The sequence below is a fragment of the Schistocerca nitens genome, chromosome 6, assembly GCF_023898315.1.
Source record: "Schistocerca nitens isolate TAMUIC-IGC-003100 chromosome 6, iqSchNite1.1, whole genome shotgun sequence".
NCBI lineage: Eukaryota > Metazoa > Arthropoda > Insecta > Orthoptera > Acrididae > Schistocerca > Schistocerca nitens.
Genome location: NC_064619.1, coordinates 630,236,027 through 630,252,734, shown reverse-complemented (window position 1 = coordinate 630,252,734; position 16,708 = coordinate 630,236,027). Strand labels below are relative to the sequence as shown.

Sequence of the window (16,708 nt, the reverse complement as noted above, 5' to 3'; positions counted from 1 at the left end):
AACTGAGCTACCCAAGCTGTGAGGACGGGGCGTGAGTCGTGCTTGGGTAGCTCAGTTGGTAGAGCACTTGCCCGCGAAAGGCAAATGTCCCGAGTTCGAGTCTCGGTGCGGCACACAGTTTCAATCTGCCAGTAAGTTTCAAGAAGCCAAATGCTTGAATATTTCTGGTATCTCAACTGCAGATTTTTCAGCGCTCATTTAACTTTAGGACTCTGTATTTCAACGTGAACAAAAATGGACTTGTCCCAGTATTGAAATAAGCCTTTCATATAAGATCAAATATTTGCGATCGGATTTGCATCCACAGACACCGCAGGCCTGTCTATCGTTGACACCCCATTGTCTTGTTTCCACGCTGTACGGAGATGGCTGCGATGTTTCGCATCATTATCGTATTGAAGCACCCAGTTTGCCTTGTTCGAACCATATTGCTTCTTACCGTACCTCACAAGACATTTTTGATATTGCATATATTTTCAGCGTTTAAACTGTCTATAAGTGCAAACAGCCAAAACTGCAACCGACAAAACAAAACATTCAACTCTCACAGTCTTTCTCTATAAACTGTGTGAAAGCTCACTGTGTACAGATTCGAGACCAGCAAGATGTCGGTGCGGAAGTGACATTTAAAATTATGGTGTACACTTTCCTGTGGAACTGACTGTAAATCAGGCAAAGATGTTTAATGTAGCAAAGTCGTGCACAACATCTTCCTAGTCTAGCTGCTGTGTTATATCAGAATACATGGAGAGTACAGCAAGACTGTTGACTCGATCCTGCAACATCGGTAACCGCAAATAATTCTTGATTTTTTTGAGGAATGAGAAGAACAACTGGTAGCAGCGCTTTGCAAAAGTACTTGTAGCGTAATCTCCAAATTAATAAACACTTCTTGAACGTGGCTTTCACGCAACACACTGTTCAGAGTATCTGGGGAGGCGGTTTTCAATTCGTTGCCCTACCCGTACGCTTTAAAATAAATAACCTCATCACTCAAAAATTCTTCCAAGTAATCTTTGTGTTGTCTTTTTCAAGTAAATTACTTAGGAACTCCAAATTTCTCTTCCAACGATTTTTTCTTTTCTCGATTTCAGATATCAGTCTGTGTGGAATAACTAGAAAGATATCCACCAGAAAATATCCTTTTCTTCAAAAGTAGTATCAAGGTCCGCTGTTTCGTCTGTTTTCTTAACTTTTTTCCTTTTTCTCAACTATTTCCTATATAGTTATGTTTTCGACGCCAGTGTTTTCACATGTGTCGTACACTGAACGAGTGTATCGAAAGTATTCAAGCAGAGAATCGTACAATATCGGTATCAACAATTGGCAACAGTTTATTTGTAGCATTAGATCTCTTCTGTATCGTGTCGCTCTGCGTGGCGTGTTTATGAAAGTAGTTTTACAGAGACAGAATAATTTAATTTTGACTGAAAAATATTCCAACGGGTCTCGAAGAACGGAAGAAAGTGTTGCAACATACGGAAAAATGAAACTGATTGAGGACAACATTCTGCTGCACGACCCTGACAAGTAAAGGGAGAGTGAGCCGCTCATGGAACAGACACGGCGAGAGGGCTGATCCGATTAATTCTAGCTTTGAGACCGGATTAAGTACCAGCCATATTGCTTACATTGCAGTGTGACTGACCCCTGCATAGGTGAGTGTCCAGGTCGTACTTGTCTAGTATATTTATTAATGAATTAGCTAATTCTTCCTATTTGTGAAACAATTTGAGACAACAGATAAATCTTTCAGCAGGATCTCCATCTTTCGATAAATACCTCACGACAAAAGACTGATCCGCATGTGTAGCGGCGGGGTCAGGGATTTTCTCTGCCTCGTGATGACTGGGTGTTGTATGATGTCCTTAGGTTAGTTAGGTTTAAGTAGTTCTAAGTTGTAGGGGACTGATGACCATAGCTGTTGTCCCATAGTGCTCAGAGCCATTTGAGCTGCATGTGTAGCATCGATGTTGACGTCTAATGTGGTCGAAAAATGTCTAGGTTAGGCGGCGGGCTGTATCGTTAGCTGCAATATAGCTGATTTCACTGTAATACCTTCTCACGTAATCCATATTTTTATCTATTTGACCCGCATTTACAGGGTTTTTTTTTCCTCTTCTGTTTCGAGGCAGCTGAATAACTTGCTCGTTATCAAATCTGGACAGCTTTAAAGAATCTTTAATGTTCTGTTGATCCATAATGTCATGCATTGCGGTTGTATGGTTCGCAGTCCAAGTGCTGACCGTTGACGGTGCAGATGTGTCGTATGGAATGGGGTTTTAAATATGTTGTCTCTCCGTGCAAAACATCCGGCGCTTCCGAAGAGTCTGTGTGCAGTATCGATGGCTATAGTTAGCGTTGTGTGTTGCAATTTGCTATACCTTACTATGCATATCTGCATTTATAAGTGCTGTCTTCTGCAGTGGCTCTAATTCACTGGCCGTGTGTTCGTTCATTGCTGTTCGGATGGTGTTGAATTTTGTCCTGACAGTATGCATTGCCGTTTCATACGGGTTACCCGCTATAGTCATTCCTACCCTTCCCTTCTTTCTTTTGTTGGTAAAAACGTGTCCTGAATGTAGTCTTCAGTGGACCTAGTAGGCCAACATGTCAAACTTCCTGGCAGATTGAAACTGTTTGCCGGAACCGAGACTCGAACTCGGGACCTTTGCCTTTCGCGGGCAAAGGCTCTAAATTTACCATTTCATACACTGTGATTAGGGATCGTGAGTCGTGGATAGCTCAGTTGTTACAGCACTGAACCGAGAATGAGAAAGATCTCGAGTTCGAGTCTCGGTCCGACACAGACTTTCAATCTGCCAGGAAGTTTAATATCAGCGCACACTCCTCCGCAGAGTGAAAATTCCATTCAAGACAACGGTTGATTTGTGATAGCGCCGGTCGCACTGGTGTAATTTTGTAGGATTCTTCTTTTTGTATGTATAACCTTGCTTGTTGTTGATAACATGTCATCCGCATATACGTGATACGCGGATTTGCTATTGAGGGTTTATAGAGAATGTAGATTTTCATAGCTTTACTGTAATTGCATAAAGAGTTACAGGATATGGGCAGCTCTGTCGTGTAGCTCATTTCTCCAGTATTGGTCGAGCTGTTTCACCATTATTTTGTAAATTGAATGTCAGGGACGCACTGTTGTGTTATACTAACGAACTTTCCCTCAGATCCCATTTTTCCCATTACATTAATTAATAAGTCTTGATTAACTCTGTCGTAGAGTTTGGCAAAACCGTTAAAGCTAATACTAACTTTGCTTTTCTACCCATGTTGGGAGTGCTATATCCCGATATTCGGAATATTGTATCCTTTTATCGCACTTTTTTTATATCGATGTTGTTTCTTAGCTAGAATTCCTATTAGCCTTTTATTCAACAGTCGTGTCCATATTTTGAAACCAGTACTGCACAATGTTTGGATTTCGAAAGCGTTGAGCCTTTTTGGTACTAACACCAATAACCCTTGTGAAAAAGCTGATCACAGACTGTCAAGAATGTTTTAAGAAAATATCTCGGTCTACGTTATTGTCATCTGTTTTGTGGTGTGAGCCAAGTCAGTGTTTATTGTCCGGTTGGAACTAAGTTTTTGTCTATATTGTTGCCTCGGTGCGGTGGAGCCACCTGGCTACCAAGCTTGAAACAACGCAACATGGGCGCTACAGCATAGCGGCTCCAGTCTTCCTGAGTAGTCGCGGACGCATCACCTGTCGTATTTCCTGTACAGCTTGTTGGTGCCATAGATATTTTATTTAGCAAGTTTTATATATTTGACAAACGAGGATGGAGCTGTATTACTACAGTTGGAGCATGTTCTCAGTATGTCGACTAGACTGATGTCTAATTGTGTTTCTGGGGTGTATTTAATTTTTATTATTCAGGTTCACATCAAGCTACCTTGGTTTCTAATATATAGATATATTCGTTTTGAATGTGTAGGCACTTGTTCTGTATTTCTGTATATCTGGTTGGTTTGAGAGATCTATGTTCATATGTCATACTTCATATGCTAGAAACGTTTCCTGCTGTACATCACTTAGTTCGATATGGTAAGCTGAGTGATCAGGGAACCTCATTGGCCAATAGCCATATTTTTCTATCCACCAGATAATTCTTGGCATTGTCAAAAATATAAGAGGTGTGATCAAAACTATGGTAAATAGTTTTATTAGAAACAAAGTGTAAGCTTACATGGAATTTGATTTAATCTTATTTAGAGTCTTTTCATTGGCTGGCAATGTACCTATCCCAGCGCTGAATCCCTGACTGGAAGCATTTCTCGAAGGCTACTTTTGGAAGGGCGTTCAGTTGTTTTGTCCTGGCCCTCTCAATGACAGAAATAGTGTCAAAACGTTTTCCTTTAAGCTGAGTTTCAAGTTTTAAGAAGAGCCAGATTTCGCATCGTGCTGAATCTGGTGAGTAAAACATGTGTGTGAAATCTTATGGGGCTTAACTGCTAAGGTCATCAGTCCCTAAGCTTACACACAACTGAACCTCAATTACCCTAAGGACAAACACACACACCCATGCCCGAGGGAGGACTCGAACCTCCGCCGAGATCAGCCGCACAGCCGGCCGGAGTGACCGAGCGGTTCTACGCGCTACAGTCTGGAACCGCGCGACCGCTACGGTCGCAGGTTCGAATCCTGCCTCGGACTTGGATGTGTGTGATGTCCTTAGATTAGTTAGGTTTAAGTAGTTCTAAGTTCTAGGGGACTGATGACCTGGGAAGTTAAGTCCCATAGTGCTCACAGCCATTTGAACCATTTGAACGATCAGCCGCACAGTCCATGATTGCAGCGCCTGAGACCGCTCGGCTAATCCCGCGCGGCATGGTGAGTAAGGCGGATGTGCCCAAACTGGAAAGCCGGCCTCGCTGATCTAACTGTTCTAGGCACTTCAGTCCGGAACCGCGCTGCTGCTACGGTTGCAGGTTCGAATCCTGTCTCGGGCATGGATGTGTGTGATGTCTTTAGGTTAGTTAAGTTTAAGTAGTTCTAAGTTCTAGGGGACTGATGACCTCAGATGTTAAGTCCCACAGTGCTCAGAGCCATTTGAACCATTTTGAACCCAGACTGGAAAACCTTAATCGACCAAAAACTCGGAAATCAAAAGCGAAGTGTGGGTCGGCGTGATGTCATGATGAAGAAGGAAGCCATTGGCCCATTTTCCTGGACTCTTTCTTCATATATCGTTTCGCAAACGCTGCAGTACGCCCTTGCAAAATTCGGTGTTTACAATAGTTACCCTTGTAACGAACTCCGATTGCCCTATGCCCTCAAAAGGAAAGAAACAATGAGCATGACTATGATCTTCGATTTTGGCGGACGTGGCATGTTAGAGCGAGGGAATTCAGTTTTCCTATTAGGTATTCTAAATTTTCGTGTCGTGGTCAAATCCATAAACCCAAGTTCCATCTCCAGTTAGAATTTTGGATGTGAACTACGGTCCTGCATAAAGACGATCCTTCAACTCCGTGCAAACTGACACACCATTTTTCTTCTGTTCATCACTCAAAAGTCTGGGAACAAATTTTACAATCACTTGTCTCATTTGCAAATCATTAGTTAGCAGTACGCCCTTGCAAAATTCGGTGTTTACAATAGTTACCCTTGTAACGAACTCCGATTGCCCTATGCCCTCAAAAGGAAAGAAACAATGAGCATGACTATGATCTTCGATTTTGGCTGACGTGGCATGTTAGAGCGAGGGAATTCAGTTTTCCTATTAGGTATTCTAAATTTTCGTGTCGTGGTCAAATCCATAAACCCAAGTTCCATCTCCAGTTAGAATTTTGGATGTGAACTACGGTCCTGCATAAAGACGATCCTTCAACTCCGTGCAAACTGACACACCATTTTTCTTCTGTTCATCACTCAAAAGTCTGGGAACAAATTTTACAATCACTTGTCTCATTTGCAAATCATCAGTTAGAATGCTTTTCCCCGGAACCGTGCAAGGTGTTAAGTTCTTCGGTAAGCTCTCGAATAGTTCTTCGCCTGCTTGAACGCACAATTTTTGCCACTTTTTGTATACTCGCCTTCTACCGACTGATTTATGCTTTTAAAATGCTCGTAACACTTGCAAACAGTCCTCAGAGTTACATCATCATCGCTACACATCAGTTTTAATATTTCTTGACTTTCTTGGGCATTTCCTTGCAACTTGAAACGGAATTTAATACTCCCGCGTTGTTCGAAATTCACGACACGTGACACAGTCGGTAAACACAACCTCACTCTAGCGTCGCTGGACGCTGAGTGACAAGTCAGAACGTGCTCCAACTAGATGCTGTCTGTCTCAACGGATCAAGTTATCGGACAAGTTACATCAAATGGTTGTAGCGTCAGCAGCCGCTGCTAAAAAAATTCATTCACCGTATTTTTTGATCACATCCCGTAGATTCTATGTAACCCGATTTTAGCGACGTTGGTGATCTACGTGCACTGGTAGCACTGGCATGAACTTACATACGGGTGTCCACTTATTTAAGTTCTTCTATTAAATACTAGAATCCTTGGAAAAAACTGAAATTGGAACTTCGATGGTAATTTTATTATAAGTCCATATTATTAAAACTGCAACTGATTACTTGAGAAATTCCTTTCTCTACCTACGACCGACGCTGCCCGTTGGATTATATACTTTATGATTAACATATCATGAATTTTTATGGTGATATTATCTCTTCGGGATTCGAGCAGCGATCGTGTCGTATACTGAATACGTTGTTTGTATAGGACGCCTATTCCGCATGCGCTCCCTATTTTGGTAGCTTCGTCATATCCGGTAATTTCATTTGTTACTGCCTGTACCAGAGCGATGTGCGTATCTTCCAAATATAAGCATTGTTTGAAACTTTCTTTTCATCTCCGATTCTATTCTGTATTTAGTGTTGCAGTTTTATAATGTTGTGTCATTTCTTCTAAGTACATGGTGGGACATTCCTTCGTTTCATCTGCCCATTGGCCAATGTCCACAGGTGGGTTCGTGTTCTTAATTCCATTGGATCCGGATCTTGTCTTTCATTTTACACTTCGACGTCAGCGCCGCTGTGGGACCTGTGACGTGTACATCCTTCTTCATTTCTCAGTAATTGATTCATTCTGTTTACATTTCCTTCCAAGTCATGTATGTCCCTTTTTGACAGTTTACCCGACTTGCGTTTGGTTTTGCCGGTTCTCATCACACGCTTCTACTTTTGCTTGTCAGACTGCTTGCTCGATCCTTGAGAACTGTCGGTTTTAATTGCAGTGTTGCTTCGCTCAGGGCTCGTTAACGGTGGCCATTGTATGTCTTGCGATCTGCGTTCAATCATTTCTTGCGTATTATTCTGGTCTTCCCTGCCTGGTCGTGTTTTGAGTTATTATATCAGGGCGGTTGTTGATCTGCGTCGTTTGTCACCATTGACCAGCTCCCAGTAACAACTTACTCCTGTCTGTGGTTGCGCTCATTGTTTGCTTCCTCTGCAGACTTCACCGGAAATGCCCTGCTCTCGGTTATCAGTGGTTCTGCGGTTTCATGCTGTGTCATTGTTCAGTGCTTCCACGGTTCCTACATGTTTCTCGACACTCACCGTTTGATTCCCCACTACTTATGCAGCCTAGGTTGTAGGGTCACCGTCGTTCTCGTTTCCTCGGTTTATCTTGGGACGAGTCTTTGGTTAACACTTCTGAACTGTAGGCACCATGGTTTAACACGCTGCCTGTCATATACACTGAACACCTGTCTAATATCGTGTAGGGCCCAGGCGAGCACTCAGAAATGTCGCAACACGACGTGGCATGGACTTGACTAATGTCTGAAGTAGTGCTGGAGGGAACTGACACCATGAACCCTGCAGGGCTCTCCAGAAATCCTTGAGAGTACAAAGGGAGAGCTTCTGAACAGCACGTTGCAAGGCATCCCACATATGCTCAATAATGTGGGTGTCTGGGGAATTTGGTGGCCAGCGGAAGTGTTTACACTCAGAAGAGAGTTCCTGTAGCCACTCTGTAGCAATTCTGGACGTGTGGTGCGTCACATTGTCCTGATGGAATTGTCCAAGTCCGTCTGAATGCACAATGGACGTGAAGGGATGCAGGTCATCAGACAGGATGCCTACGTACGTGTCAACTGTCGGAGTCGTATCTAGACATATCAGGGGTCCCATATCATTACAACTGCACACGTCCCACTCCATTACAAAGCCTCCACCAGCTTGAACAGTCCCCTGCTGACACGCAGGGCCCATGGATTCACGAAGTTGTCTCCATATCCGTACACGTCAATCCACTCAATACAATTTGAAGCTAGACTCGTCCGACCAGGCAACTTCTTTCCAGATGTTGGTGTCGTGCAGTCATCAAGGGTACACGAGTGGGCCTTCGGCTCCGAAAGCCCATATCGATGATGTTCCATTGAACGGTTCGCAAGCTGACTCTTGATGGCCCAGCACTGACATCTGCAGCAAATTGCGGAAGGGTTGCACTTCTGTCAAGTTGAACGATTCTGTTCAGTCGTCGTTGGTTCCGTTCTTTCAAGATCTATTTCCGGCCACAGCGATGTCGGAGATTTGATGTTTTACCGGATTCTTGATGTTCGCGGTACACTCGTGAAATCGTCGTACGGAAAAATCCCCACTTCATCGCTACCTCGGTGATGCTGTGACCCATTGCTCGTGCGACGGCTATAACACCATATTCAAACTCACTTAAATCTTGATAACCTGCCATTTTAGCGGCAGTAACCGACCTAACAACTGCGGCAGACACTTATTGTCTTATGTAATTTCTTGAGATCTTACATGTGGGCACTTGTTCTTATATGCTTTGAGGAAAACTGGTAGTAAAGTTTGATGTTTTTGCCAAGTTTAGAGAATTGACTGAGTAAGTGTATCTACATGTCGAAATGTAGCTCCAGTTATATTTTCTCTGAAGCGCCTGTCGTCCTACTTAAGGGACATGGCAAAGAAAGGCCTTTACTTCCTAATGAATAGGGGCAGTTGATTCAGAATCACTTCATCCAGCTGTATAATTACATTTCTGTGTATATTTCAGGTATGAGGATGGGCCTGTTGCAAACCAAAGTGGGTCTCGTGAACATCCTGTCAAAGTACAGCGTGCGACCCACAGAGAAGACAGTAACTAACCTGGATTACCATCCTAGGTCCTTTATCCTTATGACTAAGAGTGGAATCCATCTTAAGTTTGTAAAGCGTTCCTAGAAGGACAGCACTGAAGAACAATCGTCACGTCCAACATCATGAGTTTTCGTGTCTGAAGTTGTAATTAGTGTTTTTGCGTTTTGTACGTTATCAAGCGTTATGACTGGCAGAAAATGCTTACACAGTGGCTTTACTATTTGATCGACAACTGTACATCCTTGTGTGACCCTGAAATCTTCAGTATTGTACCTTTAACAGCATGTATTATGTTTATGTACTTAATGTAAATAAATAAACAAGTCTACCAGGTGCAGATATCATTACCTTTTTCTCTCTAACATTTGTAAGTTCATGATTGTTAATACAACTGCTATTCGCAAGATCATCGAGAAGGAAAATCACAGCGGCCATTGTCAGGTGTTGTCATCCAGTGCCGGCTTTAGACAACAGCCTCCTGGATGAGTGCCCATCCCATACATGTCACTTGCAAGGTTGAGATCCAGCTATGGTACAAAACCGGTGCATTTGGTTGACACAGAACTATGGTTTTGTGAAATACCTGTATCACACGATTTTATGTACTTACAATTTATTCTCAAAATCTGTTACTACTCTTAAAATTCATTTTTCTTTGTCAAACCAAATGACGCCTTTGCCACCAAGGCCATATGGGATGAAATTGCAATAAATAAACGATGTTTGTGATGTTTTGTGCACACGACAGGGGACGGGAACCGATAAAGTCCGTCATTTTCCTGAACGGCAGTGGAAAAACGCATAAAAACTGCTCTCAAGTTGGCCTGAGTGCTATACATCACGAAACTCCACCTTAGTGTGATTTACCTTTGTGTTTTGATCGACCTAGACTGAATCTCAGATTAATTTGTTGCAATGTTTTTCTACCTTCTACAACGCTGGAATAATATGTAAGGTAAGGAAATAATATTTTTCTATTCGCTTTAGAAGTTTATGAGCATGTGGATAACATTAATTTCATCATCTCCAAGAGCGTAACTTCCTGTGTGGAAATGTAACTCCAAGCGGCATATCGTAATGCCGAAAGTAAGCAAGATGCAAAAGGACAATTGCATGAAATAAACACCCTACTCGACACAGGAACGTATCAAGTAAAAATAAAGAAGGGGTAATTCTGTAAAGATGTTTTGAAAGGAGAAAAGCGATTACTAACGTACCAGTTTGAGGAAGTCACAGTAGTAGTAAGAACATCAAGTTGCAATCAAAGGCAAAATAGATGAAATATCATTGGATACTGTTAGTTCTTAGAACATAATAACGTTAAAAGTAGTGCGTAGAAAACTGAGAAAAAAATACATTTAAAATCAGGATATGTCTCGTATTACAAAGAAACAGGGCAGGAAGGAAATTCAAAGATATGCAGTTTAGTAAACAAAACAGTTGTAAACAATATTACAGACGCTGAAAACAGACTTAAAATCAACGAAAGGTCTAGAGATCTTGAAGTGCGTGTACCAATACATTCACTCTGATGACAAAATAAATGTCCTCTATAAAGAATCACAGAGACAGGTATTTCACAGTGCAGCCCAAAGAAAGGCTATATGGCGGTGGGGAGAATTACTGAAGAAGTGGACTTAAAGTCTAAGACACAATTTTTACTTGCAAACCCGTTAGTGTTTTAACTGGTTTGAATCGGTCCACCATTATTTCATCTCTTTTGTCAGTCTCCTTATCAAAGAGCAGCAGTTACACTTAACACCCCTAAATTTTGTGGTATGTATTCAAATCACTGGTGATGATGTCCGACAACCCAAAATAATGTGCAATTAGGTGTACAGTTAATCTAGTTTTTTTCTGTATCATGGAAAACAGAAAGTAATTAATTTAACATTCGTTAATTAGATTTTTTCTCAGGTTAGGGTGTTTCGTGGCTCTTATCCATATCCTCATTTCTGTTGCATCTAATTTTTCCCTTTCTCGTTTCTCTGGAGTCAACCTTTTACGACCAACTCTTAAAACACTCCAAATAAATATCTTCATGAATTTATTTCTTGCTTCTCGATTGAGTTAGTTGTTTGTTAATAAATCAGTCGTATTTATGAGGGCCTTTTTAGTCACTGCAATTATTTTTTGTAATATCTGTTATATTTCTGTTGTCGCCGGCTTCTGTACTTCCCAAGTACAAAATTAAGTTACTCACGTTGATATTTTGTTTCGTATTTTAATGTCTGCCCTCACTTGTCTGTTACATTTATCTATTCACTGTACTATCTTCATAAAAACAAGTTACAAAGTGTCACCAATAAAATGAACTGCAGCAACCACAGCCGAATAGCAAATACGGTGAAGGACGGGAAAATAGAGATAGATCAACAAGTCATTCATTTAGTGTCTCATGATGACGATAACCACAGCCTCTGTTTTCTCCTACATTCCTTACCCTCTATGACTCTGACTAGTACCAGGACTCCATCGTGTCTTAACACATGTCCTGTCCTTTTTCTAATCAGAGTTTTTCACTTATTTTTTGCTTCACACATTCTGCGCGGATCTTTCGCAACCCTTGCCTTCTGTAACGCCACACGCTTAGATTTCCCTCTTTTCTGGTTTATCCACAGACCAAAGTGCAAAGTGAGTTAACAAGCGTAATTTGAAGATGCTAGTAGGGACGGCGACGGAGAAAGGACCAAACATAGTGACTGATACAAACACATTGTTATGTCCTTAAACATGAGTGATGACACAAAGAGACTCACTTTTACTGTAGATAAACGGTGTGTTAAATACAAGTAAACATATTTCAACTCAAAAAAGGGAATATATTACTAAAACTGCTTTTGTGTACACACACACACAAACTTAACATTTTCCTCTATTTTTAAGTTGGGTGATTTTTTCTACCGTGTACAAGCTCTAGGCATTCTTCTATGAGAGGATACGGAACAAGAACGGTCTAATGGACCTATGTCCGGAAACGCATGAGTTCCATGTTCCCACTTATTAAATCATACATTGTTTCGGAGACTGCGATCTAATACACTCTGTATCATGCAGTCACATTTACAGAATTTGTTGGATATGGTTTCCATGTGCCTCAACGGATGCGTGTACGCGCCGTAGCATGTTCTGTCTCACGCGTTCATACCGGCCAGGCTGCATCCGAACAGTGTCATAGGCGGCATGAAAACGCTGCTCCAGTGTCTCCACATCTGGAATGTGTACTCCATACACGATACTTTGGAGATGGATCCATAACCAGAAATATCACAGGTTGCGTCGTGATGAATGATCAGACCGGACAACTCGATTCCCTCGTCCGATCCATCGACCAGGGAAGACACAGTAGAGATGCTTCCGGATGTTAAGCGGGCTGGAGCGTATCTTGTAGCAGCCATACAACCGTTCGAATCGTCAATGGCAGTTCTTCCAGCAGGGGAGGCAAAGTCACCCGGAAGGAACTCCGATAGTTCCGGCCTGTTAGGCGAATTGGTCCTAAAATACGGTCGCCAATTTTCCCGGCCCACATATTCCGGCTGCACCTATGCTGATGATTCGCTGTCACCATACCATGGGGGCTCTGCATACTATCCCACAGATGAGTTATGAAAGTTGCAGATACCATTCAGCGTAAAGGTGGTCTTGTAGTGACTTGGCAAGACAGCCAAGCCACTCGGAGCTAGCCGAAAGGCACGCGTTTAAGCTCACGCAGACTGGCGTGAGGTCTGGAACAGGACAATGTCTTGAGAATTGTAAATAAAGTATGAAGATCTTGGAATACTTTAATCCATAATTGGTGTACATCGCTCTTGACGGTACATGTTTTATAATCTCAATATTAACTGGTAATGGCGCCTTGCTAGGTCGTAGCTAATGACGTAGCTGAAGGCTATGCTAACTATCGTCTCGGCAAATGAGAGCGTATTTGTCAGTGTAGCATCGCTAGCAAAGTCTGCTGTACAACTGGGGCGAGTGCTAGGACGTCTCTCTAGACCTGCCGTGTGGCGGCGCTCGGTCTGCAATCACTGACAGTGGCGACACGCGGATCCGACGTATACTAATGGACCGCGGCCGATTTAAAGGCTACCACCTAGCAAGTGTGGTGTCTGGCGGTGACACCACAGGTCTCATCTTTGAATATGATGGATGCCACAAAGCCCGGAATCGTGCTTCCCTGGTGAAGAAACCAGTGACAAAGCTGCTCACGATGTAGAAAATCTGTCGCTAGTAAGCCCTACACACCCTGTAAGTGATAAGGTAAGTAACAACTGGAATGGAAAATATTGCACACCGTGGTCTGGCTTACCCCGTACTGGCGGGCCTTCCAAAGTGTTAATCATATTTGCCTCCAAGTCTGGTATACGAACATTTCGGGTACGTCCTTCATGATTTCCAGCTTCCTGAAACGACCCTTTCTTAGAAACACGGCGAAACACTGTTGCAAACATTGAATGCTGCGGTTCTTGTCGGTGGGGAAAGGTCTCCTGGTACAACCTTGCTGCCCGTCGCCCGTTACCATTTGCCTTTCTATAAGTAAAGAGCATGACGGCGAGTTCTCGTTTCTGTATTACATCCACTACAAGGTTAGTCAGCAAGAGAACAGAATACAACATTAACAACTACTATGGCCGGAGAGGACGCTAGGGCATGACGTATGAGGAACAGTACCAACCTCTAGGAGGAAACCATGTACGCTTTCACTGTGGCCGCAAGACAGCAGTCTCTCTAACAAAGTATGTTTAAATAAATGGCCCCCAGCATGGAAGCCAAGCATTTCCGGACATGAATTCATTAGACCTTTTTGGTTGCGTGTCCAGTCATCGATCAGTCCTTAAGAGTTTGTACACGGTGGAAGGAACACCCTGTATAATGCCCATCGAAGTGGTGATTAACGTATTAAGGAACCACTGAACTAGAAAGGGATGAGCCGATCGCACTGCGACACACTAAATCCTCCAACCTACAAGAAAAGCAAAATTTTAAAGCCTTTGTAACGCTTATCTCACTGTCAACTAAACAGTGAGCAGGTCCCCACGTAAGTTTACCTCTGACAAAAAAATCCACTCTGTTAAAACGTGGCGTCTGGTGATTCGTACGCCCAAGACTGCGAAAGTTAAACACGTGATGAGCTGAAGTAGTCCCTTTACAAATGTAATGCCTCTATATTGGCACTGCTATTCTTTTTGCGGTGTATTTGACTCGTCAGTAACAATTTCTTGTTCACGAAAATATTGGATAATGGTTTTTCAGGTAGTGAGCTGATTTTTGAAAGATATTCGAGTTATCTTAAGCTCTGGTGGTAAAGGCTGTGAGTGACCTCATATCGTCTTCGCACCTAGAAGGGGAAACTTCACGATAGCACCGTTGCTTTCTTTGTCCACAGTTTGGTAACCCCGACTGGATAAACTTTCCTAAGGACTCGGTTCAGCATATTATGCCTTAGAAGTGTCTCTCTCTGTGTTAACCTTAGGACAATTATGTTCTCTTATTTACACTTTCTGTCGTTTCATTGAAGTACAGTAGCATACTGGTAAGCGCCCCTACAGTAAATAAAGGGTTTCTCCAGCAGAAGCTTTTGTGAAGACACTCCAACTCTTACACTGAATTTCCAGTACGTTTACTCCTTAATGATGTTTATTGCCGTCATAACAAGAGGCTTCAACTGATGATATACACAGTCGTAATGAACTACACAAAAATAATTTTCATGTTAACTGTCTTCATGACGAGCGCTCAGAAAGCAGTTATATTCTATTCTAGTAAGATACTCAACTACCTCCGGTCCAACGTAAGGCAGCATGTTAACTCGTAAGTCCTACCAATTGAAAAGAAAATCAAAAACTACCTCATTAGACAGTTTTTCTACAATCGGCCTTAATATCTAGATTCAGGGATTCACAAGGTCTGTTAATTGCATGGCAATTAGCGGTGTTTGTTATAAAGCTATTTGACAAGGAGTATTTTGGTACAATTTTGTCTTCCTAGATAAGTATGTGGGTAAATATTTTGTTTGAAAAATAGTATTGTACCCAGGTAAATGCTAAGCAAATAATAGCAGATAAACACCAGCTATACAGTACAAATGAGGAGGATGAAACTGTTTTTAAAGTAGCAGATTCCTCGTTCATTTACTCGATTGAATTTAGATGGTGTAAGTGTGAACTGTGCTAAGTTGTACAATCAGGGTCTGCTATTAATTCTCTATACAGTATACAAGTTGCTATGATGTCTTTGTCTCATATTAATGTATACCTGCCTCTTTCTACATCCCATCTTTTCGATGACACATATGGAACACCACGACTTAATGAATTAATGAATCTCCAGGCAAAATTTCACCGTAATTATATATGACCTTCCGGCAGTAGCTCGTTACGGCCCAAAGGATATTGACACTTTCTTCATGTTCTGTTCTACTGCTCTGCTATACCACTTTTCACAGTTCTCGATACCCAGATAAGTGTAACGCATTTCACCCGCTATTATGACAGAAAAAGGCAGTGATGGATACTTTTCCTGAGGGGCCTGAACGGCCTTAGAGAATAGGGACAGATGAAAAATTTCTTTCCTTCCTTATGTCTCACCTGATGCTTTACCTTCAGAGTCGACTGAAAATCAGCACTGAAGACTCTAGAGCTGATTTCTAAAGACAAAGTTGGGGGAAAGTATTGAGAAGACAACTGAATTTACTAGTGTCAGAGAGACGGGTTCCATTAAATAGGTCAGGAGCCCACTACACGCAGGAAGCGGGGGGCTGTGTGGAGGGGACTGGAGGATTTTTTAGGCTGGAGGTCTCAGGAACGTACAGAAAAGGCTTCAAAAGGAGCAGGAGGAACAAAGGAAGAGGCTAGACATAGGAACAATCAATATTGTAGCTGTAAACTGTTGTAGACGTGTTGGAAAAGAACTAGAGCTCCAAGCACTAACAGAAAGTACTGACTTTGAAGTCATTATAGGCACAGAAAGCTCACAAAAGCAAGAAATATGTCCAGCCGGAATTTTTACAAAGGACCTAACCGTATTCAGAAAGAATAGATGAAGTACAGTTTGTGTTAGAGGTTTTTTTGCTGTCAGAGGTAGTTTCTTTTGTAGTGAAATTCAAGTAGACAGTTCCTGTGAGTTAGTGTGGATAGAGGTTATGCTTGACAACTTGAATAAATTAACTGGTTCCTTTTACCGACTCCGTGACTCAAATGACGCAGTTGCTGAACAGTTCAAAGAAAACTTGAATGTCATTTCAAATAGGTACCCCACTCATACATCTATAGTTGATGGTGACTTCAATCTACCCTGAATACGTGGGCGCAAATACATGTGTAAAGTCGGTTGTATGCATAAAACGTCGTCCGAAATCGTACTGAATGCTTTCTCAGAAAATTATTTTGAGCAACTGTATCAGGAGACCATTAGAAATGTACATCGTTGATTTCTTAGCAACAAATAATCATCAAGAAACAAGGAGCAACACGACAGATGCAGAAATTAGTGACCGCAGGGTTATTATAGCTAAACTGACTGCCGAAACATCCAAACCCAACAAAAATAAACGCAAAATACATTTGAAAAAGGA

At 42.1% G+C, this 16,708-nt stretch overlaps 1 protein-coding gene across 1 annotated transcript in view; it reads left to right on the top strand.

Moving 5' to 3' along the window:
- LOC126262249 (cytochrome P450 6k1-like) overlaps window positions 1–9,468 on the top strand; it is a 66,395-nt gene extending 56,927 nt beyond the window's left edge. The window contains exon 8 of the mRNA XM_049958735.1: window positions 9,056–9,468. Coding sequence (XP_049814692.1) covers window positions 9,056–9,222 — 167 coding nt within the window. The 3' untranslated portion in view covers window positions 9,223–9,468. The remainder of the gene's footprint in view (window positions 1–9,055) is intronic.
- Window positions 9,469–16,708: the final 7,240 nt, after the last annotated feature.